General features: G+C 43.1%; 2 protein-coding genes across 5 annotated transcripts in view; both read right to left on the bottom strand.

The window, feature by feature from the left end:
• Positions 1-10,676, bottom strand: part of LOC121537952 (cAMP-dependent protein kinase inhibitor gamma) — a 44,787-nt gene extending 34,111 nt beyond the window's left edge. The window contains exons 1-2 of the mRNA XM_041845626.2: positions 10,661-10,676; positions 10,410-10,550 (exon numbers count right to left, since the gene is read on the bottom strand). The gene's annotated coding sequence lies outside the window, so the exon portion shown is untranslated. The remainder of the gene's footprint in view (positions 1-10,409; positions 10,551-10,660) is intronic.
• Positions 10,677-12,686: 2,010 nt separating this feature from the next.
• Positions 12,687-16,591, bottom strand: LOC121537951 (alpha-tocopherol transfer protein-like). Of its 4 annotated transcripts, none has more exons than XM_041845622.1 (7): positions 16,561-16,584; positions 16,196-16,292; positions 15,781-16,099; positions 15,318-15,499; positions 14,704-14,897; positions 14,397-14,507; positions 12,687-14,119 (listed from the first exon to the last, which is right to left on the bottom strand). In XM_041845622.1, exons 2-7 carry the CDS (start codon positions 16,215-16,217, stop codon positions 13,835-13,837), a joined length of 1,113 nt encoding a protein of 370 aa, XP_041701556.1. In that variant the 5' UTR covers positions 16,218-16,292; positions 16,561-16,584; the 3' UTR covers positions 12,687-13,834. The 4 variants fall into 4 exon arrangements, with proteins under 4 accessions (XP_041701556.1, XP_041701557.1, XP_041701559.1 ...); XM_041845623.1 differs by having other exon boundaries at positions 15,781-16,069; XM_041845625.1 differs by lacking the exon at positions 16,196-16,292 and having other exon boundaries at positions 15,781-16,069; positions 16,561-16,591.
• Positions 16,592-27,014: the final 10,423 nt, after the last annotated feature.

Genomic DNA, 27,014 nt, shown 5'->3' with positions numbered 1-27,014 from the left:
CATGAACTCTGCTTTGTTTTTTTTGCACAGGCTGTACACACTTCATCAGTCTCTCATTCACAATTTGACAAGCACTTGATAATGCCTCGAATTTCCCGCCGGCATCCCCTTTGTGTGGCCGTAATGCCCCCTAAAAAAATCTATGCCTTTTGCGGCCATTGGCCTCTGTGCCCTTGGGCTGAATATAATAATTATAATTCCCTTCTCCCGGCTGCGTGCTCCGAAGCACCTCTCACTCACATGTCTCTCCGTCACTTGATCGGGTCACCGTAAAAGCCCTAACTGTGGCTAAATAAGGTAATCAGGAATAGGATCCTGGACTAGTCATCTTTTTTTCTTTACATATTTAGATACCTGAAAAAAAAACACCCTGCTATGTATGTACAGTTGAAGTCAGAAGTTTACATACACTTAGGTTGGAGTCATTAAAACTCGTTTTTCACCACTCCACAAATTTCTTGTTAACAAACTATAGTTTTGGCAAGTCGGTTAGGACATCTACTTTGTAATTTTTCCAACAATTGTTTACAGACAGATTATTTCACTTATAATTGACTGTATCACAATTCCTGTTGGTCAGAAGTTTACATACACTAAGTTGACTGTGCCTTTAAACAGCTTGGGAAATTCCAGAAAATTATGTCATGGCTTTAGAAGCTTCTGATAGGCTAATTGATATCATTTGAGTCAATTGGAGGTGTACCTGTGGATGTATTTCAAGGCCTACGTTCAAACTCAGTGCCTCTTTGCTTGACATCATGGGAAAATCCAAAGAAATCAGCCAAGACCTCAGAAAAAAATTTGTAGACCTCCACAAGTCTGGTTCATCCTTGGGAGCAATTTCCAAACGCCTGAAGGTACCACGTTCATCTGTACAAACAATAGTACGCAAGTATAAACATCATGGGACCACGCAGCCATCATATCACTCAGGAAGGAGACGCGTTCTGTCTCCTAGAGATGAACGTACTTTGGTGCGAAAAGTGCAAATCAATCCCAGAACAACAGCAAAGGACCTTGTGAAGCTGCTGGAGGAAACAGGTACAAAAGTATCTATATCTACAGTAAAATGAGTCCTATATCGACATAACCTGAAAGGCCGCTCAGCAAGGAAGAAGCCACTGCTCCAAAACCGCCATAAAAAAGACAGACTACGGTTTGCAACTGCACATGGGGACAAAGATCGTACTTTTTGGAGAAATGTCCTCTGGTCTGATGAAACAAAAACAGTACTGTTTGGCCAGAATGACCATCGTTATGTTTGGAGGAAAAAGGGGGTTGCTTGCAAACCAAAGAACACCATCCCAACCGTGAAGCACGGGGGTGGCAGCATCATGCTGTGGGGGTGCTTTGCTGCAGGAGGGACTGGTGCACTTCACAAAATAGATGGCATCATGAGGAAGGAAAATCATGTGGATATATTGAAGCTACATCTCAAGACATCAGTCAGGAAGTTAAAGCTTGGTCGCAAGCATACTTCCAAAGTTGTGGCAAAATGGCTTAAGGGCAACAAAGTCAAGGTATTGGAGTGGCCATCACAAAGCCCTGACCTCAATCCTATAGAAAATGTGTGGGCAGAACTTAAAAAGCGTGTGCGAGCAAGGAGGCCTACAAACCTGACTCAGTTACACCAGCTCTGTCAGGAGGAATGGGCCAAAAGTCACCCATCTTATTGTGGGAAGCTTGTGGAAGGCTACCCGAAACATTGGCCCAAGTTAAACAATTTAAAAGGCAATGCTACCAAATACTAATTGAGTGTATGTAAACTTCTTACCCACTGGGAATGTGATGAAAGAAATAAAAGCTGAAATAAATAATTCTCTCTACTATTATTCTGACATTTCACATTCATAAAATAAAGTGGTGATCCTAACTGACCTAAGACTGGGAATTTTTACTAGGATTAAATGTCAGGAATTGTGAAAAACTGAGTTTAAAAGTATTTGGCTAAACTTCCGACTTCAACTGTATGCATGCCTCGGGGATGCACTGGTATCTAACTGCAACATAACATAATGTTTTTTCTCTCTCAATTTCTTACCACGTTACTACCATAACATTGAGCTACCGTACCGCGAGAGTTTGGACTTTATTTTAAAGCCAAAGGATGAGTCAGTCGTATTTCACTGTTAGTTTTACTCAAATAACTGAAAACTAAAATGTTCAGTTCTAAATCTGACAATACTTTATTTTTTATTAAAGGTACCGATGATGGGTGTACTGTTGCTTTTTGCGTTGTATGCATGTGCTTACTGAGACTGTCACCCTGATATTGGCTACTAGGAAGCCCCACTCTGTTGCCGGACAGTAGTGCTAGTCAAGCGGGAACAAAGGGCACGGTGTCCCGGTGTGGTTGCCTTTCATACCCTGTACAACGTCTTCTGAAAGTTCTCACACCTCTTGACTTCCACATTATTGTATTACAGCCTGAATTTTAAATGGATTATATTTTGATTTTGTGTAACGTCACAGTGGAATTATGTTTTTAGAAATGTTTTAAACCACTCAAGGATTTCACCAGGAGGTCAATGGTGACTTTAAAACAGTTAGAGTTTAATGGCTGTGATAGGAGAAAACTGAGGATGGATCATCAACATTGGAATTACTCCACAATACTAACCTAAATGACAAAGTGAAAAGAAGAATGCCTGTACAGAATAAAATATTCCAAAACATGCATCCTATTTGCAATAAGGCACTAAAGTAAAACTGCAAAAAATGTGGCAAAGAAATGAACTTTATGTCCTGAATACAAAGCATTATGTTTGGGGCAAATTCAACACAACACCGAGTACCACTCTTCAAGCATGGTGGTGGCTGCATCATGTTATGGGTATGCTTGTCATCGGCAAGGACTAGGGAGTTTTTTTAGCATAAACAGAAACAGATTAGAGCTAAGCACAGACAAAATCCTAGAAGAAAACCTGGTTCATCTGCTTTCCAACAGACACAGGGAGACAAATTCACCTTTCAGCAGGACCATAACCTGAAACACAAGGCCAAATATACACTGGAGTTGCTTACCAAGATGACATTGAATGTTCCTGAGTGGCCTAGTTACAGTTTTGACTTAAAATCGACATGGAAATCTACGGCAAAACTTGAAAATGGCTGTCTAGTAGGCATGGCCAATATACCGTTTATACTGTATACCGGGGTACTTCCAAATGGTATGATTTTTGAGGGTGCATGCTACGCCACTGCTTCTAAGTATAACTATAAGAAATCTAAGATGTATCAAATAAATTATATCCAGCTCAGGGCTCCAGCTATGCATTTGGTTTGCTAACTTGCTAGATGTCATGATGGGTGATGCCTAAAACATTAAATCCCCTCCTGGTATGCTACAGAAACGATATGATGGTATGAAAATCTGCACACCGCCCAACCCTACTGTCTAGCAATGATCAACAACAACTTGACAGAGCTTGAAGAATGTTTAAAATAATAAAATGTGCAAATATTGTACAATCCAGCTATGCAAAACTCTTAGAGAGACCTACCCAGAAAGGATCACAGCTGTAATCGCTGCCAAAGGTGATTCTAACATGTATTGACTCAGGGAGTTGAATAAGTATGTAATCAAGAGTGTTTTATTTGTCAAACACTTTCTACAAATGTTAGAATTTCCTTCCACTTTGACAAAGTATTTTGTGTAGATCGTTGACAAAAAATGACAATTAAATCAATTTTAATTCCACCTTGTAACAACAAAATGTGGAAAAAGTAAAGGTGTGAATACTTTCTGAAGGCACTGTATGTATCAAGGAGACATCTAGATGGTTATCAATATGAGTTATGTTTAGTGTAGGATGCTGTCCTAAAAATTGCCAGGAAGGCTACCGCCGCCGACACGACCGTGCTACCCAGTCTGAAGCACCTCAGGTCGGCAGGCTCGTCTATACAACACCGTTGCACTGGTCAACAGCTTTGGACTCGTCGTGCAGCCAAATCAGCCACGCAAAACGGCCTTGAGTGTCAACAAATCTGCCCAATTAGCTGATTCACTTTCCATACACCCAATCCTTTCGACACACCCACACTCCGGTCGCCATATTGGGCTGCAGCCAACCATACTTGTAATTAACTCAGGAACCACACCTGAGTGGAAGCACCTGCTTTCAACTTACTTTGTATCCCTCATTTACTCAAGCGTTTCCTTTATTTTTGCCAATAACCTGTAGATATCTACAGTCCAGATACTCCTCTATAGAGCCAACCCACAGCATCATTCTATTTCAGTTGTGATTTTAAAAGGAAAATTGTGCTTATTCTTCTCTCCTCCTTTCCCTGGAAGTTATTCTAGAGCCTTCCATTTCTGACGCTGGCTTGCCAAGCAGCAATCCCTCACAGCTGCATCGTTGCCTAAACCTTGTCCTCTCCCACAAATCTACCAGGATTTGGATGCAGGCATCCAGTGATTCAATTTGCTGAGTAGAAAATGAGAAGGGTTGAAGTGAAGGCACCCATTAGACTTTGGGTAATCATTATGGTTTGCAGAAGAGGCTGGTGGGAGGAGCTATAGGAGGACATGCTAATTGAAATAGCTGGTATGGAATTAATGGAACGAGTCAAACATGTGGTTTCCAAATATGGTATAAATAATGAAACCAGCTCTGCACTAATATAGTCAGGGTTGGGTAGGTTACTTTCTACATTAAATCTGTTACGATTACTAGTTACCTGTCCAGAATTGTAATGAGTAAGGTAACTTTTGGATTACCCAAACTCAGTAACTAATCAGATTACCTTCCCCTTAAAGGCCCAGTGCAGTCAAAGACTTGATTTTCCTGTGTTTTATACAGTATATATTTACACACTATGAGGATGGAATAATACAGTGAAATTGTGAAAATTATGATAATGCAATTATAGCTGTTGGAAAACACCACCTGAAATGTCAGCCTGTTTTGGTGGAATGGAGTTTTGGAAAATTGGTTAATAGACATTTTACATTTACATTTTAGTCATTTAGCTTACAGTTAGTGAGTGCATACATTTTTCATATAGACCAATAAGAAAAGAGTTCCAAACCTCTTTGCCAATAACAGTTAAAAAAAAAAATATGTACTCAGACCACTCCCAGACAGCCCTAAATTGCCCGAAATTGCTCTTTGCTAAGAAGCTATTTCTGTTTATTTTTGACCATTTCAATTGAAAACAATCACAGTAAGGTAATTATTACCCAGAAATGACATGAGATAAAAATGGCTGCATGGACCTTTAAGAGGCATTAGAAGACAAAAAGGATCCATCAAACGCATTTGGCGTGTCATCAACAACTTGTGGTCAGACTCGCTCAGGTGGAACAAATTTCAACTTGCGTCTTTTTTCAATGCTTAATTGAACGTCATTGAGAAAACAGAAAGGTGTCTATGTATTTTTTTTGCAAATATCCTTTCTGAATTTAAAAGTAATCCGATTAATCTTTTTTCTGGTAACGTAACTGATTAGTTCTTTTTTTGTAATCAGATTACATGCATCAGTTACTCCCCAACCCTGAATGTAGTACATGAAAATTATGGAGAAATTATATCTACGTTGCTAGTTGGTTATACAAATATGTTAATGGTTCATTAACGTTATTCTAAGAGGGACTCAATTATACCCACTTAGCCGTCCCTCTTTTACATATCCTTAATGACTAAGCCCACACAGTTAATTTGCTAAACCAATTAACATCTTCTTGACTTACTGGCAAAAGCCAAAGTGAAGGGTAATATGAAAATCATATGGCACACAACAAATTAAAGACTGAAGAAGACAAGGAGTTAATTCGGATCTAAAAAAATAAAAAAATCAATGGTCTATAGATGAGTGTGTGTGTGTGTGTGTATGCCTGCGCGTGTCTATAATATATTTGTTCATAAGTACTACTTCTCTTCCTGACAGTCACTTGGTCACGAGAAAAAAAAATTGTGGTTGTGGTACTTACTCTTTCCCAACCAGTGATGGAGCTAAAAACCAAATGTCCTATAGCCTAGTGAGTCTAACTGCAGAGCATGGAACATGGTTAGAGGTCAGTGCAGTACTGAGTAGGCGACTGCTGACAAAAAGCACAGCCTGCAAATGTGTAAACACATCTCCCATAATTAGAGAGGGAGTAGAAGACTAAAATATAATGCCCATTTATAGTTATGAAGAATGTAAACATAAATGCTGAATATTTCTATAGATTGGAGCTTGATATAGAGCAACCAATTGCCATTACGCATTTTAGACCGAGGTCTGTGGGCACTATGCTTATAGTTCTGGATCGCTTCTCTCCGTCCAGTAGCATCTTTTTTATTATTTTTTTATTCTGTAAGAAATACAGTCCTGAATCCTCTTAATGGGCAGCAGGTAGCCTAGCGGTTAACAGCATTGGGCCAGTAACCAAATGGTCGCTGGTTTAAATCCCCGAGCCGACTAGGTGAAAAATCTGTTGATGTGCCCTTGAGCAAGGCACTTAACCCTAATTCCTCCTGTAAGTTGCTCTGGATACGCACATATGCTAAATGACTAAAATGTCAATGTAATGGTATGACAACTGTAGAGTGAGTGGCACAGCACATCGGTAGGAGTTGGCAAGATAGCCCAACCAGATCTGGGACCATACACTAAAAGAATGTACTTCCTGAGAGAAGCAAGTGATAACCACAAGATGATAAAACAACCATACACAACAACTAACCCTTACAACCGACCAGTGGCGGCTCCTGAAAAAATTCTCAGGAGGGGCAATTTTTCTGATGATTTAGGTGACCTACACACGTGCACGAGTCCGTGCACGCGATTCCAGATATCTTTACCTCTGAATAAACTGCCTTTATTATACCATATCCACCCTGTCCAAAGTCTCTACTTGGTCTCAGTTCTCCAGTAAACTTGTGATTATCAACAGTACACAACGGTAACAAACAATTGGGGGAACTCACGGGGCAGATAGTAACCACTTAAAAGGAAGCGATTCCCAAACCTTCCATAACAAAGCCATCACCTACAGAGAGATGAACTTGGAGAAGAGTCCCTAAGTAAGCTTGTCCTGGGCCTCTGTTCACAAACACAAACAGACCCCACACAGCCCCAGGACAACAACAACAACAACAACAACAACACAATTAGACCCAACCAAATCATGAGAAAACAAAAAGAGAATTACTTGACACATTGGAAAGAACAAACAAAAAAACAGAGCAAACTAGAATGCTATTTGGCCCTAAACAGAGAGTACACAGTGGCAGAATACCTGACCACTGTGACTGACCCAAACTTAATGAAAGCTTTGACTATGTACAGACTCAGTGACCATAGCCTTGCTATTGAGAAAGGCCGCCGTAGGCAGACCTGGCTCTAAGAGAAGACAGGCTATGTGCACACTGCCCACAAAATGAGGTGGAAACTGAGCTGCACTTCCTAACCTCCTGCCAAATGTATGACCATATTAGAGACACATATTTCCCTCAGATTACAGCGATCCACAAAGAATTCGAAAACAAACCCAATTTTGATAAACTCCCTTATCTACTGGGTGAAAAACCACAGTGTGCCATCACAGCTGCAAGATTTGTGACCTGTTGCCACAAGAAAAGGGCAACCAGTGAAGAACAAACACCATTGTAAATACAACCCATATTTATGTTTATTTATTTTCCCATTTGTACTTTAACTATTTGCACATTGTAACAACACTGTATATATACATAATATGACATTTGAAATGTCTTTATTCTTTTGAAACTTCTGAGTGTAATGTTTACTGTTAATATTTATTGTTTATTTCACTTTTGTTTACTATCTACTTCCCTTGCTTTGGCAATGTTAACACACGTTTCCCATGCCAATAAAGCCCTTAAATTGAATTGAATTGATAGTAAGGTCGCAATGACACAGAAAGCAGTTCAATGTCGGGTACAGAGTCGCTCTCTTACCAGGATCGCGGTCCGCTCTGACCAGGGTGAAGGTGGCCGGCTCCACTTCTCTGTCCGGGACTCATCCAGCCAAGTCTCCCAGCTGTATTGGGATTCAGCTGCCAGCAGCGTTTTCATTATTTAGTCCGTTCGTAGCGGGTATGTACCACGATCAACAAGATCAGTCCAAAACCAACCACTGGAAATCCATGGTTGGCAGAATGTTTGTAAACTAAGTCTACAAATTAAAAACATAAAATAACGCCGCACTGCAGGTCGCAACAGAGACGCTTCTAGCCGCCATTGTCTTAGTTACGTTCAACGTTACGTCACGTATGACGAAAGCGCGTAAGTGCAAGCCCACAGACACCCATAGAGAATGTATTGAAAGCTTTGAAATGTGAAAAAAATAGATTTTACATGACAGGCTATGAGAGACTTCTGGGCGATTTTCAACTTGACTGAAATCGCCCCAAAAACGGGCGGGGCCATTTGAAGCACGACTTTAGCCTGATTTGACATTTAGTGGCTGGCAGATCAGACGTGAACACTGATAACTGCTGTTGCCGTGATATAATTGATTAGAAAAAAAATCCCTTCCTTTTCCCGTTTGGCAGTGCGTCGCCCATATCGCCCTATTGAACAAGCCGTCCCTGCAACCGACCCTTATCCCCAACCGAACAAAATATACATTTCACACTTGTCCAGAGCACAGGGGATTCTATCTTAATTTTTCATTGCTAATAATGTTATTGGCAGCTATCAACACAACAGCAGACATCCATTAGCTAAAGGTGGAGTTGGAGGAAGAGGAGAGTGGGCTGGTGGTGCCACTGCGGCACTGCAGATATACATGACCTCATTATTGACCCGACCAAATTCACATAGAAATGTGTTATAGGTCTGTCATTCTCATTGAAAGCAAGTCTAAAAAGCGGTAGATCTGTTCTATGTGTGCTATTTCTATGCTTCCCATTCTCAAGTTTCTTTTTTTGCGTCTTTTAGTTTCAGTTGTGTACACCAGCTTCAAACAGCTGAAAATATATTTCACAGCAGTTTAGATGGTACAATGATTCTCTACACTTTACTTGCTTGTTTTGTCACAAACTGAAATTAGGTTAACTATTAGAATTTTTGCAGCCAGGAAATGGCGGAGCGATTTCGGAATAGTGCACCTTTAAATAACTATCTGCATGATTTAAAAAAAAAATTGAATGTTTTTCGACCCTGATCCTAGAGGTGAATGCAGGCTTATGTGCAATCTCATATCAACTGATTCAGCTAATGGTATTGTTTATCAGGTGTTTGTGCTGCTGGGCTTGAACAAAACCCTGCAAATACACATAGTATCCCTACAGGACCATCAGAAAAATGTTGAGAGGTGTATACACTAGAAACCCAACCGATGAGGACTACCTGAACTCTAATTTTCGGTTAAGTTACAGTTTGCACTAATGAATACACCCCAGGTCCACTGGCACACCCCCTTCATCCTCTACTGCAGGGGTAGGCAACCCTGGTCCTGGCGTACCGCAGGCACCAGGTGTGTTAAATGTAGTCAATCACTGAACTGATAAATTAGCTCAGTTGGTCTGGTGCCTAATTAGGACAAAAATCTTGCTTTACTCTAGGAACACCTACTCTACTGGATCAATAGGCACCATTTTACATTTTACATTTTAGTCATTTAGCAGACGCTCTTATCCAGAGCGACTCACCATCAGTGTCACACTCATTCCATAGAGTGCCTACTGTCTGAGGGTTTTTCCTTTTAATTAAGACCTAGACAACCAGGTGAGGGGAGTTCTTTACTAATTAGTGACCTTCATCAATTAAATTAGAGAGTATTTGTTGAAATCCCTCTGTCAAACCATTGTAAACGTCATAAGAAAATGTAATCATGATTTTTTTTTAAGTTAGACAGTATTTGTTGGTCATTTCACAAGATCAGTTTATTTGTTCTGATAAGTGAGATAATTAGCCCTAAACAAGTTCAGTAGTTTACTGCTATCTGTTGATCTAATACGCAAAACTGAATAAAAAGGTTGAATATAACGTGGAAGATAATGTAGTTGAAACATTGGAGTAGACCAATTAGTCCCAATTTCACATTAATCGCCCAGAATAGGAGAATAGGCAGTAGCCTATATATTGTAATGAAACAGGCAGGGAACAGGTCTCGAACCCTCAACCTTCTAGCCCGATTTCCAGCGCGCCATCGACTGTGCCTCAAAAGCATGCTCGCATGGCAGTCGATATCCGCGCTTATAAACCCAGGATCGTTACAATATATTCCACCAGACGAGACAGCCTACATTGTTCAAGTATTGATAGGCATTCCACTGAGCAAAGAACAAAATAAAACGTCCCTCAAGTGCCTAATGTTGGCAAGTTTGACGAACACACGACCTGCATCAAAATCAGAATTGTAATTCCTCGTAACCAAATGTGCATCGGCCGAGTTTGCGCCGGAACAATCATTTTCACAGTAACATTGTTATACTATGACAAATTACTAACCTTGATTCGATGTCCTTTCTTATCCACTTGTTACAATCGTATGAAACACAAATTCGGTTTCCGGGCCCTTCTGCAACACGTAATGTAAATCTTATAGCGATGAAAAGTCTCCGAAAGCGGGAATGTTTCTCTGGCAACCTCCTGAAACAATAAGGGAAGGTTAGTCGTCAAACAGCTGTTTCCAAAATGGAGTTAGCCATCCCACAGCCAATAAAACATCGTCTTGTGATCCAGGCTCACATTTCACTCACGCTGAAACGTGAAACTCTTCAATAACTTCAAATATGAAAACGAATCGAATGTGACAACATTTTTAGTTTTAGACTAGGCCAAATTCTCAAGTCGCATATAGCCTAAACGGTAGTGTATTGGGCAATCTTGGAATTGATTACATAGATAATTATATTCTATCGTGTTCTATTCTACCCAAGGAAACCACCCTCTGTACTGGACATGTAGGCCTAGGTTTAAAAAAAAAAAAAACACACATCTGAATTTGTTTATTCATCTCTTGATCAATGTAGGCCTACTCTGCAATATGAAGACATTGCAGACATGCTTAGACATCTTAGAAAAATAATAATAATAATATGCCATTTAGCAGACGCTTTTATCCAGAGCGACTTACAGTCATGTGTGCATAACATTTTTTTGTGTATGGGTGGTCTCGGGGATCGAACCCACTACCTTGGCGTTACAAGCGCCGTGCTCAACCAGCTGAGCTACAGAGGACCAAAAAGGTATGGATTAGCTGATTACAATATAACATTGTGGAATGTAACTTAATGACAAAATAAAATATTTGTAAAAACAATTCGGCCTTTCATAAAATAATGAATAAAATATATAGAGAATACAAAACATTAAGAACACCTGCTGTTTCCATGATATTGAATGACCAGGTGAAAGCTATGCTACCTTATTGATGTCACTTGTTAAATCCACTTCAATCAGTGTAGATGAAGGGGAGGAGACAGGTTAAAGAATGATTTTTAAGCCTTGAGACATGGATTGTGTATGTGTGCCATTCAGAGGGTGAATGGGCAAGACAGAATATTTAAGTGCCTTTGAACAGGGTATGGTAGTAGGTGCCAGGCGCATCGGTTTGTGTCAAGAACTGCAACGCTGCTGGGTTTTTCACGCTCAACAGTTTCCCATGTGTATCAAGAATGGTCCACCACCCAAAGGACATCCCGCCAACTTGACAACTGAGGGGAGTGGGGTGCAACTCAATATTAGGAAGGTGTTCCTAATGTTTGGTATACTCAGTGTATATTGAGTTAATCTGCACAATATAATTACATTTACATTTTAGTCATTTAGCAGACGCTCTTATCCAGAGTGTCTTACAGTTAGTGAGTGCATACATTTTCATACTTAGAGGTATAATCTAACCTCTTAATGGCCCATGGTAATAATAAAATATTTGGAACAATGACATAGCTCCGGTGTTGCTGGTTAGGTATCCCCATAGCTGGCTTCTGTACCCTGGGTTGAGATTGAAACTGGTAAAACAGAACATTATGGGCCAGTTTCCAGGTCACAGCATAGGCATTGTTTTGGACTAAAAAACGATTTCAATGGAGAATTTCCATTGAGCAGCTTTTTAGTCTAGGTCTAGGGTTAATCTGTGTCCAGGAAACCTGCCCTAAGTGTTGTCTCTATTGTTATAATGCAAAGTAAACACAAAGCAGCTATATCTATCTGTAAAGTTACATATTAAAATAATTATGTCTGTGGATTCAAACTTGTCTAGAACAATGCATAAACAAGGCCGTTTCATCTACTTAATAGCTATTCAATGTCAAACATTTTAATGTAAATTTGAGCTATGTTAACGTTAATATCTAATACTGTAGTTAGTACCATTTTTTTTTATATCATACAACTATCCACTATTTACAATGCTAGTGGGGGGAATCAAATCAGGCTGAGTGACAACGGACTAGTTAAACTAGTATTAATATGAAGAAATGCACATCAATATTGCTTTGGCGTCATACTGTGTAGGCATACTGTAGGCCTCGGCGCTCAGTAACTCAGACGTTACTGGTCTTGAGTGGTTCAGGAAGAGCGTGGCGCTAGCAACGGCAAATTCATGGGTTTCAATTCCTGCAGGGATTACACACACATGCCACAATTGTACGCTATCCACTCACTGCACTGTAAATTGCTTTGGATAAAAGTGGCATACTTGTATGGTTACATACAAATGAAACCGCATTCATAACACCTTGCACATCTATCATTATCAAAAATAGATTACGGCAAAGTATGTGTCCTGTAACTACATGGTGTTTGAATATCACCATGCAGATGAAGAGCCTCAGTACGTTTATTCTAAGAAATTAAGGAGAAAGTGGAAGTGAGTGGCATTTCAAATGGGCACAGTTGAACGTCTTCCTCTATAGGAAAAAATCTAACAATGGAAATCAAATGGGCACAGTTGAAAGTCTTCCTCTATAGTAAAAAATCTAACAATGGAAATCAAATGGGCACAGTTGAACTTCTTCATCTATGGGAAATAAATCTAACAATGGAAATCAAATTGGCACAGTTGAAAGTCTTCCTCTATGGGAAATAAATCTAACAATGGAAATCAAATTGGCACAGTTGAAAGTCTTTCTCTATGGGAAATAAATCTAACAATGGAAATCAAATTGGCACAGTTGAAAGTCTTCCTCTATGGGAAATAAATCTAACAATGGAAATCAAATTGGCACAGTTGAAAGTCTTCCTCTATGGGAAATAAATCTAACAATGGAAATCAAATTGGCACAGTTGAAAGTCTTCCTCTATGGGAAATAAATCTAACAATGGAAATCAAATTGGCACAGTTGAAAGTCTTCCTCTATGGGTAATAAATCTAACAATGGAAATCACAGCCGTTTAAAACCGAGAGAGACACACGGATCACTACTAAATAAGGAAACATGCATTTGCAGCTCCTGTAAAGCCTCCTTACCAGAACCTAAAGCTGCCTTATGCTTGGCCATGTGGAGTGTAGTAGGCCCTGTATTCCTAAGCATCTCAGAGTATTCATTTTGAGCTCTATCAGCACTCCTACTCTGAGACGCTTTTTGAACATGGGCCCTTCCTGTAGTGATTTCTACTAAATAACATTGGCTGCGTTTATACAGGCAGGCTTATTCTGATTGTTTTTCACTAATTGGTATTTTGACCGATCAGTTCTAAAAAAGATCTGATGTGAAAAGATCTGATGTGATTGGTCAAAAGAAAAATTAGTGAGAAAAATAAACAGTAGTGTCCTCATTGTCTGGTCCCAGATCTAGTTGTGCTGTTTTACCAACTCCTATGGTCAATGTCGCATCAATGACCATAGACAGTTGGCAAGACAGCACAAACACATCTGGGACCAGACTAGTGTCCTCACAGTAGAGAGAGAGAGGTGGTGGTGGTCATTATCAGTAACAGTAGTAGAGCTGAGAGCGTAGCCCCCTGAAAGTGTCATCATCCTGGGCACCACCACCAGGCTGCTCCCCTTCAAACAGCATGGAGTCTGGGAGGACTACGCCCTCTAGAGGATCTGGCTGGCAGAACTCCACTATAAACTCCTCCTCAGAGTCCAGTAATGTCTTTGACCAGGCTGACATGTCGAGGTGTCCGGCCACACCACCATACTCCTCTGGCAGGACGGATCGAGGGATGTTGCAGTGCAGAGAGCGCAAGTCTGACCCGTGGAGAACGTACTGTATGAGAAATAACGGAATTATGTTAGGCTGATGTGTCACACAATCACAAAGGAGCCTGCAGTGCTTCAAGAGGGCTTCTGCCCCATGTTCATTTGATTAGATTTAATCATAATGGATTTAAAATACTTTGGAAATCACTGAAAATCATGATTGTTATACGAGATACATTTAATCTGAAGGCAGTGATCAAATGAACAGGTTACCGTGTACAGAAAAGAGGATATGAAGAAAGACTACATATTATGTAAAAGACCAACTGGAAAAGGAAACTCACCCTCTCTGCCATCTTCTCCTTCAGAAAAGGCTTAATTATTGCAAAGATCCCTTTGAAAATCCGGGGCTCATTTATGATGTTAACAGCCTTGATTCTTATTGGAAAGCTATCCTGAAATCCAAAATTAAAATGTCTATGTTATTGACAGAAGACACAAGCCATATCTTTAGGGTGTTGTGTTTTCAACAAAACATATTTGATAAGATACATATTCTAGATAAATCTGAGTCTATTTTGATCATGCTGTCATGGGTGATTATATCAAAACTGAAATATCAGAATAATAACAAGATCTTTGATGCCTTACCTGAAGGATGCTGACAACCTTCTTGGCCAGGAACGGGCCCGGATTGGATGCCTGGGCCAAGCCCACCCCAGTGTAGTCTGCTAAGATGACGATCCCATTCACCTGAGTCTCCTCTGGCTGAATCAGCTTTTCCAGAGTCAGGTAAATGGCCCGGATGTTGTCCTCAAATGGATAGTCATTTGCTTTCCATTTTCCTGTTGTAAAATAACGTATATTTAGTAACTCTGAAAAAGGTCAAGCATAGGACAATCTGAATCTGTTATATCGAGGCTATTATCAGACATGTATAGATGTTTATGGGCAGCTATTAGCACCTATGTCATGCATTATACATAGCTCATAAGGGATTGTAAGTAAATGCGCTTATAATGCAGGTTTGGGTAAAACAGAATAAAATAAAAAGCAGTCTTGTATGAATTAATAAAGTATTCTTCTATGAAGATGGTGTTCATAAAAAGTATTTCCAAATAATGATGAAAAAATGAGTTAGAGCCCTTCCAGGACATAGAACCCTTCTTGGACATAGAACCCTTCTTGGACATAGAACCCTTCTTGGACATAGAACCCTTCTTGGACATAGAATGACAGTAGATAGTGTGAGCTAACTCACTGACCAGGTCTGAGACAGAGGATGAACCGTCCATTAGGGTCTGGATGGGGCAGAACAGTCAGGAAGCCCAGGTCTAACACATGTTTGACCATGGTGGGCTTCAGGTCCTGGAAGACCTCGGGCCAGGCCCGCCGGCTGGTGTGGTAGTTGAGGAGCAGCTGCATGGCACGGTCATAGTCAAACTTCCTGGTGGATGGACAAGGAGACGGGACAGGTCATCATTATGTAAGCTTCAATATAGAACATCTTTAATAAGATGAAACCAGGGCTCTTATTCATAAAGTGTCTTAGAGTATGAGTTCTGATCTAGGATCAGCTTTGCCTTTCAAATCATAATTATATGATTATATGGACAGGGGAGACCTGATCCTAGATCAGAACTCCTAAAGTGAGACGCTTAAGGCCAGTTCCCTGGAGCATTGTAAAGAGAGCATTATGGGTAGTTACTGTAGTGCATCATGCTTTACCTGGCCCGTAGGAAGCGCAGGAGGAAGGCATCGTCCAGCCTGGTCCGGAGGTTAGGCTGCTCCTTCTGCACCATGTCCCTTAGGGCCTGCACGTCTCTCAGCCTCCACTCTGGCTTCTCCTGTAGCTCCTCCCGGGCCTTGGCCACCAGCTCTGGGGTCAGAGTGCAGGAGTAGACTTGCGGGGGAGGGACAGGGAACCAATGACCAGCCACTCGTTGTTCCAGAGGAGGAGGAGACCCAAGATCAATATGCCTCATGGGCTCGCTTTTTCCAGACATCATTTTGGCCACTAAAATTTGTATGAATAGCACATACAAGTCTGGATAAAAAAACACAGCAGAAATATTCGTGGTACAAAAAAACCTGGACTGGAGAGCATCACAAGCCAGTAGGACGTGAGAAATACCACAATTACCACTGGACATCTCTGAGGTCATCAGCAATTAGTCATACACTGTAGCCACAAAATGGTGAGTGTATTCTCTAGTCTAGCAGACAGAAACATCAGTTACCTAAACAAAATACATTTAATGACAATATCTTGAAAACATCGCCTTGTAAACATTTTCATGTATTTTCCATAATTTCTGCTTTTGACAGCGCTGCACACGAGAAGCTGAGGCTGCACGCCACTGCGGCTTGTGAATACCAACCGGAATGCCAATGGAATTAGTATTTTCAGGGTAATATATCATGATTCCATGTCAATTTTCTGAAAGTTTTATCAATACGAATGCTTGCTAAATCATAACAGAAGCTGTCAACAACAAACCAACCTACCTGGAGCAATCCGCGGCCAGTCTTCTTCTTCTTCTTCAGTGGGGTTTATCGGCGGTTGGCATCCAACGTTATGGTGCATTACCGCCACCTACTGCACTGGAGTGTGGGCCAGAGACAGGGAGAAACTACATCCTACCTGCCAGCCCAGTTGCTTTAAAAAAAATAACAAAATGTTTGAGACTATATCTAATGACGTTCTACTCAATGTACTCTTTAAACTCATTTCCTGTATCCCCTTCTCCCTCACACTAAATCTCATCCTCTCTCTTTCCGTCTGATACTGCCCACACGAGCAATACATGCTCCACCGTCTCTGTTTCCTGGCAATAATCACACTTTCCTGTTGGATGCTTTCCTAACACATTTAATGTCTTATTCAACTGGCTGTGTCCCACCCTTAATCTTGTAAAAATAGCCTCCTCTCTTCTGTCCCTTCCTGCCGTCCTCCCCGACTTTCCTCTGTACTTTAAATAAATGCCTGCCGTTATTATTTACATTGACATTTTAGTCATTTTGCAGACACTCTTATCCAGAGCGACTTACAGTTAGTGAGTGCATACATTTTTTATTTTCTTCATACTGGTCCCCCGGAAAACGAACCCACAACCCTGGCGTTGCAAACGCCATGCTCTACCAACTGAGCTACATGGGACTATCTCTATTCCACTGCTCCTGCCATCTCTGCACCATCACTGTATATATCAGGCTTTTTGCCTCTGCCTTGCTCATTGAAACTACAACATCAACATCCCCACTACTAAGTGCTTGTTTAGCCGCAAGTACATCAACTGCCTCGTTCCCCTACACCCCCACATGGGCTGGGACCCAAGTAAATCTTATCTGTAACCCATCTGTCTAATCCTGCCATGGGTTTGTAGCACCTCATAAAGCAGGTCTTGTCTGCTACGTGAGCTAAGACTGGAGACTCATTAACTCCGCTGCCAGATCTGGGTGTTGCGACATTTCTTCTCTCCTTGTGTCACGCCCTGGCTCTGGGGACAATGTTATGTTGAGCCAGGGTGTGTAATTCTAGGTTTGATTTTTCTATGTTGGTCTGAGTGACTCCCAATCAGAGGCAACGAGTGTCAGCTGGGTGTCTCTGATTGGGAGCCATATTTAACTGTCTGTCTTTCACGTTGTGTTTGTGGTTTCTTGTTCGTGTTGGTGTGTGTTTAACCATAGACGTCACGTTTTTCGTTTGTTGTTTTGATCGTGTGATCATTTAATAAATATAATATGTTCACCCGCAACGCTGCGCCTTGGTCTCTCCATGACGATCGTGACACCTTGGATAGTCTGTAGCGTGTGATGAGCTGCGTCATCAGTGTTGCCAACTCCTCAGTAAGGAAAGTAGCAATTGATGTCATCACCTAATTTGCATAATTGGCCATGTGCATGTAATTGTGATGGACGCTGTAGGAGAGAGGAATAACATTGTGGGAGAGACAAAAAGTGAGTAAAAAACACCCTAAATATGTTTAGAACTACAACTGAACTTTCTTCTGTCGATTCTTGTTTTTAAAAATGTTTAACATTTACATTCCGCCCTGAATGTATGCCAGGGCGGGATCAGCCAGTGGCGGCTTCCCACTTGCGCAATTCATTTGCAGTCTGGAAACGGAGGGATGAACATCTCCTGCTCTGACTGCAGCTGGGAGGGACTACTGCACGAGGACTGGGCCGCCTGTGAGTGCTTTGGGACTGGGGTGGGGCACGCGGCAGCACCCGCTGCTTGTTGAGAAGAGTAAGAACGATACGTGCTTTCACGTCAGAGTCTCCAAAAGTCTCCAATAACACCAGAAAAAGTCGCTAGATTTGTCGCTAGTCGCTTTTTAGAAAATGTGTCGCTAGAGGGGTCTGAACACTCGCTAAATATTGCGACAAAGTCGCTAAGTTGGCAACACTGTGCGTCATTCTTCTTCTTCTTCTTCTTCTATGGTATATTGGCGAGTGCACAATTTAATGTGCATCCCGCCACCTACTGTGCAGGATGGAAACAGAATTCCCCCCAAAAATGAAACAAACTACAAAAAATAAAAATAAATATAGCTAAATCAAACAACTTTACTGTTAGAAGAAATAAACACATCGGATCCTTACACAGGCTCAAGGGGAGACTAGGCTGCAGGACTTGCTACATTGTAACATCAAATCATCATCAAAACTCACTTCACTGTTTTCAGATGGTGATCTTGGTAGCATACTACTGTATTGAATCTCTTGGTTTGTCTTTGTATGATATATCCACCCCTAAATAGGCTATTAGGAATTGTGTTGGCTTTAGTTTTTTGTTTTCAATTAGCATTCATGCATTTCTGCGTATTAAAATTAAAATATAATTTATGATACACTTGATATTTCATCCTCATCAGCCTAAAACTGTTAACCTAGGCCTACTATAATGTAAAGTTAAATCCATGCACCTGATAAAGGTTTGAGGTTTAATACACACATTGTATCCGATAGATGGTGCAATTGCACCACAGATTTCGGATGATCGGTTTACACCCTACACCAGGGATAGGCAACTTGGCCTACACCCCTGGTGTAGGGATTAAGCCTATCATCCGATTTCTGCCGGAGTGGATTGGTCTGGCGGGGAGGGGGAACATAATTATAATCATTTGTACACTACAAATTGATCACAACTAAGCACAAAAAGAGATTGTATTTAAAAATAATAATCATTTCATACCTTGATTACATTGAGACACAATCACATATGTATATTTTTGTATTCGTGGGAATACTTGGGAACAGATTTCCTAAATTAAACTCATTTTTAGATGTATTTCTACCTAATACTAAAATCCCCCAAAACATATACAGTATGTGGACACCCCTTCAAATTAGTGGATTCGACTATTTCAGCCACACCCGTTGCTGACAGGTGTATAAACTCGAGCACACAGCCATGCAATCTCCATAGACAAACATTGGCAGTAGAATGGCCTGTACTGAAGAGCTCAGTGACTTTCAATGTGGCACCGTCATAGGATGCCACTTTTCTAACAAGTCAGTTTGTCAAATTTCTGCCCTGCTAGATCTGCCCCGGTCAACTGTTATTGTGAAGTGGAAATGTCTAGGAGCAACAACGGCTCAGCCGCGAAGTAGTAGGCCACATAAGCTCACAGGTCCTCAACTGGCAGCTTCGTTAAATAGTACCCGCAAAACACCAGTCTCAACATCAACAGTGAAGAGGCGACTCTGGGATGCTGACCTTCTAGGCAGAGTTGCAAAAAAAAAGCCATATCTCAGACTGGGCAATAAAAATAAAATATTAAGATGGGCAGTCTGAGATATGGCTTTTTCTTTGCAACTCTGCCTAGAAGGTCAGCATCCCAGAGTCGCCTCTTCACTGTTGACGTTGAGACTGGTGTTTTGCGGGTGCTATTTAATGAAGCTGCCAGTTGAGGACCTGTGAGGCGCCTGTTTCTCAAACTAGACACTCTAATGTATTTGTCCTCTTGCTCAGTTGTGCACCATGGCCTCCCACTCCTCTTTCTATTCTGGTTAGAGCCAGTCTGCGCTGTTCTGTGAAAGGAGTAGTACACAGCGTTGTACGAGATCTTCAGTTTCTTGGCAATTTCTCACATGGAATAGCCTTCATTTCTCAGAACAAGAATAGACTGACGAGTTTCAGAAGAAAGTTCTTTGTTTCTGGCCATTTTGATCCTGTAATTGAACCCAAGATTGCTGATGCTCCAGATACTCAACTAGTTTCAAGAAGGCCAGTTTTCAGCTGTGCTAACATAATTGCAAAAGGGTTTTCTAATGATCAATTAGCCTTTTAAAATAATAAACTTGGATTAGCAAACACAATGTGCCATTGGAACACAGGACTGACGGTTGCTGATAATGGGCCTCTGTACGCCTATGTAGATATTCCATGAAAAATCAGCCGTTTCCAGCTACAATAACCATTTACAACATTAACAATGTCTACACTGTATTTCTGATCAATTTGATGTTATTTTAATGGACGAAAAAATAGCTTTTCTTTCGAAAACAAGGACATTTCTAAGTGACCCCAAACTTTTGAACGGTAGTGTATATACAGTTGAAGTCGGAAGTTTACATACACTTAGGTTGGAGTCATTAAAACTCGTTTTTCAACCACTCCACAAATTTCTTGTTAACAAACTATACTTTTGGCAAGTTGGTTAGGACATCTACATTGTGCATGACACAAGTAATTTTTCCAACAATTGTTTACAGACAGATTATTTCACTTATAATTCACTGTATCACAATTCCAGTGGGTCAGAAGTTTACATACACTAAGTTGACTGTGCCTTTAAACAGTTTGGAAAATTCCAGAAAAGGATTTGTCATGGCTTTAGAAGCTTCTGATAGGCTAATTGACATCATTTGAGTCAATTGGAGGTGTACCTGTGGATGTATTTCAAGGCCTACCTTCAAACTCAGTGCCTCTTTGCTTGACATCATGGGAAAATCAAAAGAAATCAGCCAAGACCTCAGAAAACTTTTTGTAGACCTCCACAAGTCTGGTTCATCCTTGGGAGCAATTTCCAAACTCCTGAAGGTACCACGTTCATCTGTACAAACAATAGTACGAAAGTATAAACACCATGGGACCACGCAGCCATCATATCGCTCAGGAAGGAGATGCGTTCTGTCTCCTAGAGATGAACGTAGTTTGGTGCGAAAAGTGAAAATCAATCCCAGAACAAGAGCAAAGGACCTTGTGAAGATGCTGGAGGAAACAGGTACAAAAGTATCTATATCCACAGTAAAACAAGTCCTATATCGACATAACCTGAAAGGCCGCTCAGCAAGGAAGAAGCCACTGCTCCAAAACCGCCATAAAAAAAGCCAGACTACGGTTTGCAACTGCACATGGGGACAAAGATTGTACTTTTTTGGAGAAATGTCCTCTGGTCTGATGAAACAAAAATAGAACTGTTTGGCCATAATGACCATCGTTATGTTTGGAGGAAAATGGGGGCGCTTGCAAGCCGAAGAACACCATCCCAACCGTGAAGCACGGGGGTGGCAGCATCATGCTGTGGGGGTGCTTTGCTGCAGGAGGGACTGGTGCACTTCACAAAATAGATGGCATCATGAGAAAGGAAAAATTATGTGGATATATTGAAGCAACATGTCAAGACATCAGTCAGGAAGTTAAAGCTTGGTCGCAAATGTCACGCCCTGACTTATGGGACTCTAGTATGTTGAATCAGGGTGTGGAGGTCTAGGTTGTTATTTATATGTTTACGTTCTAGGTATTGTATGTCTATGTTTGGCCGGGTGTGATTCCCAATCAGAGACAGCTGTCGCTTGTTGTCTCTGATTGGGGATCATACTTAGGCAGCCTATTGGCAATCATTAGTTGTGGGATCTTGTTCCGTGTGTAGGCTTGTTTTGTGTTTAGCCTGAGGACTTCACGTTACGTTGGTTTGTTGTTTTTGTTTGTGTGTTTATCGTTGAAATAAACATGTATGCATTTCACGCTGCGCCTTGGTCTGACCCGTCCTTAAACGAACGTGACAGAAGATCCCACCAAACACGGACCAAGCAGCGTGCCCAGGAGCAAACACCCTGGACACAGGTGGGGAAGATTTGGTCTTGGGAGGAGATATTTGTGGGGAAAGGACCCTGGGCGAAGAAGGAAGCCCAGGCAGGAGAGGAGCAATGGCAACACAGAAGGCGCCGGCCGAGGAGGAAGCCCGAGAGGCAGCCCCAATAATTTTTTTTGGGGGGGCTAAAGGAGTGGTCGGGGAGCGAGAGAGAAGAGCCCCGACCACTGCACCCGGTGGGTTTCCAGGTTGAGTCCCTACGACCATGGGAAGAAGAGTGGGAACAGTTTTATACTGAGGAGTCGGAGGATGACGACGACGATGAGTTTCTGTTCCCTAACTCGTGGGGGCTCCCAGAGGAGTCCTCACTGGAGGAGGAGTGCCGAGAGAGAGAGAAGGATCGAATCTGCAGGGTAAGAGAGGAGGCCACCACATTACGGGGGCTGATAGCAAGAATAGAGCGGGAGAGCTCCTGCAGGAGGCTCGTAGGGAGAAGGAGGAAGTAGATTCACAGAGAGAGGAGCTGGTTATGCAACATAAGGAGCGTGGGTTAATAGAGGAACCAATGTATGCGGAGATTCGCACTGTATCGCCAGTGCGCATGCACAGCCCAGTGCGTTCTGTGCCAGCACCCCGCACGTGTCGTGCGAAAGTGGGCAGCCAGCCAGGATGGGTTGTGCCGGCTCAACGCTCCTGGTCTCCAGTGCACCTCACCAGTCCTGTACGGCCCGTACCTGCTCCTCGCACCAAGCCAGTGGTGTGTGTTCCCAGTCCGGCCCGGCCCGTATCTGCTCCTCGCACCAAGCCAGTGGTGTGTGTCCCCAGTCTGGCCCGGCCCGTTCCTGCTCCTCGCACCAGACCTGTGGTGCGTGTCTCCAGTCCGGCCCGGCCCGTTCCTGCTCCTCGCACCAGACCTGTGGTGCGTGTCTCCAGCCCGGCCCGTTCCTGCTCCTCACACCAGACCGGTGGTGTGTGTTCCCAGTCCGGCCCGGCCCGTTCCTGCTCCTCGCACCAGACCTGTGGTGCGTGTTCCCAGTCCAGTACGGCCTGTCCCTGCTCCTCGCACCAAACCAGTGGTGCGTGTCGCCAGCCCGGTACGACCCGTACCTGCTCCCCGCACCAAGCCAGTGGTGTGTGTCCCCAGTCTGGCCCGGCCCATTCCTGTTCCTCGCACCAGACAAGTGGTGCGTGTTCCCAGTCCGGCCCGGCCCGTTCCTGTTCCTCGCACCAGGCCAGTGGTGCGTGTTCCCAGTCCGGTACGGCCCGTGCCTGCTCCCCGCACCAAGCTAGTGGTGTGTGTCCCCAGTCCGGCTCGGCCCGTTCTTGCTCCTCGCACCAGACCAGTGGTGTGTGTTCCCAGTCCGGCCCGGCCCGTTCCTGCTCCTCGCACCAGACCTGTGGTGCGTGTTCCCAGTCCAGTACGGCCTGTCCCTGCTCCTCGCACCAAACCAGTGGTGCGTGTCGCCAGCCCGGTACGACCCGTACCTGCTCCCCGCACCAAGCCAGTGGTGTGTGTCCCCAGTCTGGCCCGGCCCATTCCTGTTCCTCGCACCAGACAAGTGGTGCGTGTTCCCAGTCCGGCCCGGCCCGTTCCTGTTCCTCGCACCAGGCCAGTGGTGCGTGTTCCCAGTCCGGTACAGCCCGTGCCTGCTCCCCGCACCAAGCTAGTGGTGTGTGTCCCCAGTCCGGCTCGGCCCGTTCTTGCTCCTCGCACCAGACCAGTGGTGTGTGTTCCCAGTCCGGCCCGGCCCGTTCCTGTTCCTCGCACCAGGACAGTGGTGCGTGTTCCCAGTCTGGCCCGGCCCGTACCTACTCCTCGCACCAAGCCAGTGGTGCGTGTTCCTAGTCCGGTCCGGCCCGTGCCTGCTCCTCGCACCAGACCAGTGGTGTGTGTGTCCAGTCTGGCACGGCCCGTGCCTGTTCCACCGGTGCCTGGTCCGGCACCGGTCGGTTGCTCCACTCCGGAGCCAGAGCAGTCCGCTCCACCGGTGCCTGATCCAGCTCCGGTCGGTTGCTCCACTCCGGAGCCTGAGCAGTCCGCTCCACCGGCGCCCAGTCCAGCTCCGGTCAGCGGCTCCATTCCGGAGCCAGAGCAGTCCATTCCTCCGGGGTCCAGTCCAGCTCCGGTCAGCAGCTCCACTCCGGAACCAGAGCAGTCCGCTCCAGCTCCGGTCAGCAGCTTCACTCCGGAGCCAGAGCAGTCCGCTCCAGCTCCGGTCAGCAGCTTCACTCCGGAGCCAGAGCAGTCCGCTCCACCGGTGCACAGTCCAGCTCCGGTCAGCAGCTCCACTCCGGAGCCAGAGCAGTCCGCTCCACCGGTGCCCAATCCAGCTCCGGTCAGCGGCTCCAGTCCAGACCCAGACGTCAGCCCCTCTCCAGGTTCGGGGTCTCCCACACCAGGGCCCAGACAGGGCTTGGTGCATCGTGGGAGGAAGGAGAGGGGAAGCAGCGCGCCGAGGTCCAGACCAGACCAGGGACGCAACGGGGAGGCTGAGAGAATGTGGTCGTCACGCCCGGAGCCGGATCCACCTCCGAGGCGGAATGTCCACCTGGACCCTACCCTGTTATGTCAGGTTTGTGCGGTCGGAGCCCGCACCTTTGGGGGGGGGTACTGTCACGCCCTGACTTATGGGACTCTAGTATGTTGAGTCAGGGTGTGGAGTTCTATGTTGTATTTTCTATGTTCTCGTTCTAGGTGTTGTATGTCTATGTTTGGCCGGGTGTGATTCCCAATCAGAGACAGCTGTCGCTCGTTGTCTCTGATTGGGGATCATACTTAGGCAGCCTGTTTGCATTCATTAGTTGTGGGATCTTGTTCCGTGTTAGAGGCTTGTATTGTGTTTAGCCTGAGGACTTCACGTTTCGTTGTTTTGTTGTTTTGTTCGTGTGTTTATCGTTGAAATAAACATGTATGCATTTCACGCTGCGCCTTGGTCTGATCCGTCCTTAAACGAACGTGACAGCAAATGGGTCTTCCAAATAGACAATGACCCCAAGCATACTTCCAAAGTTGTGGCAAAATGGCTTAAGGATAACAAAGTAAAGGAGTGGCCATCACAAAGCCCTGACCTCAATCCTATAGAAAATGTGTGGGCAGAACTGAAAAGGCGTGTGCGAGCAAGGAGGCCTAGAAACCTGACTCAGTTACACTAGCTCTGTCAGGAAGAATGGGCCAAAAGTCACCCAACTTATTGTGGGAAGCTTGTGGAAGGCTACCCAAAACGTTTCACCCAAGTTAAACAATTTAAAGGCAATGCTACCAAATACTAATTGAGTGTATGTAAACTTCTGACCCACTGGGAATGCGATGAAAGAAATAAAAGCTGAAATAAATAATTATTACATACATAGTCCCGTGTAGCTCAGTTGGTAGAGCATGGCGTTTGCAACGCCAGGGTTGTGGGTTCGTTTCCCACGGGAAACCCATATGAATAACAAAAATGTATGCACTCACTAACTGTAAGTCGCTCTGGATAAGAGTGTCTACTAAAATGTAAATGTATTTCTTTCTACTATTATTTTGACATTTCACATTCTTAAAATAAAGTGGTGATCCTAACTGACCTAAGACAGGGAATTTTTACTAGAATTAAATGTCAGGAATTGTGAAAAACTGAGTTTAAATGTATTTGGCTAAGGTGTATGTAAACTTCCGACTTCAACTATATATATATATATATATATATATATATATATATATATTTTTTTTTATATATATTTTTTTTTACTAAAATCTTTTGGGGCCCAAATAAAATCACTCGCAAGCCGGTTTTGGTTGCTGACTCCTGCCCTACACAGATTGAGCCCATTGAATTGAACGATTGCTTTACAACTGGTCTTCTTGAGGCTTCAATGGACTTGTAAGATAAATGATAAATAGATAGACCATAGCCTATTATATTGCATTGTTGCTGTTCCATGCTCCTGAACATGCCTTTAAGACAACACTACTCCAAATAACCTATTGACCACAATAACAAACTCATAGTAGGCCTATTGTGATGAATGGAATGGAATGGAATGGGGAGGGGGCAGCGATAGGCTACATATAACATGCTAGAAAAAAAAGAGTTGGGTGGGTGCACCTATGATGAAATGCCTTGTCCTTAACCCATCATAAAAGGCATTAATAGTGAGGAAGATATCACTGACTTTTTTCTTTACTCAAGTGGAAATATTTGAGAAGCTTTGAAGTGAGGCGCCTGCTTTCTTTCACCTCTATCTGCAATTACTTTATGACATTTTATCAGCCTGAAGAAACACACCTCTTGTATTAATTATCCTGACCATGCACTGCCACGTAGGCCACAGCTTGAATCATTCGTCCCCCACTGGCCACATACTGGCTGTATCAACATTTTTTCCAGGTCATTTCAATGAAATTACGTTGAACCAACCTGGAATAGACGTTGAATTGAAGTCTATGCCCAGTGGTCAGAGATTAAAAAACAGCCAACAAGCAGTTCAAACTGGTTTTGAAATGTCACTTCAAATCTTTAGCCAGGGTTAACCTGTCCTTGATAAAGAAACATTGGATACCATTATGGCCATTGGCTTTCATCCATATTACAATAGCATAATCATTGAGAAATACTCATCTTGATTGTAAGCTATCTTCATCTTCATAATCATAGTTTAGTAATAACTCAGGATAGTAAAATGAAGATAACAAACCATCTAGTTTGTTCATTCACTTAACTTGTACAATATTGACTAAGCCAGCAAAGTGTCAGTGTGACAGGGGAAGACCTCTGAAATAATGTTAACAAAACATGATATTTTTCCTCCTGACATAAAGGTTTAACAGAAGTTATCCTGCTACATTTACAGTTAATCTCCTACAGTATAAGGTTACATATCCTTTTGTACTTTAACATCTGCTCTTATTGAAATAAAGCACAGTACAATGTAATG

The sequence above is a fragment of the Coregonus clupeaformis genome, chromosome 24 (genome assembly GCF_020615455.1).
Source record: "Coregonus clupeaformis isolate EN_2021a chromosome 24, ASM2061545v1, whole genome shotgun sequence".
NCBI lineage: Eukaryota > Metazoa > Chordata > Actinopteri > Salmoniformes > Salmonidae > Coregonus > Coregonus clupeaformis.
This window is presented reverse-complemented; position numbering and strand designations above follow the sequence as displayed.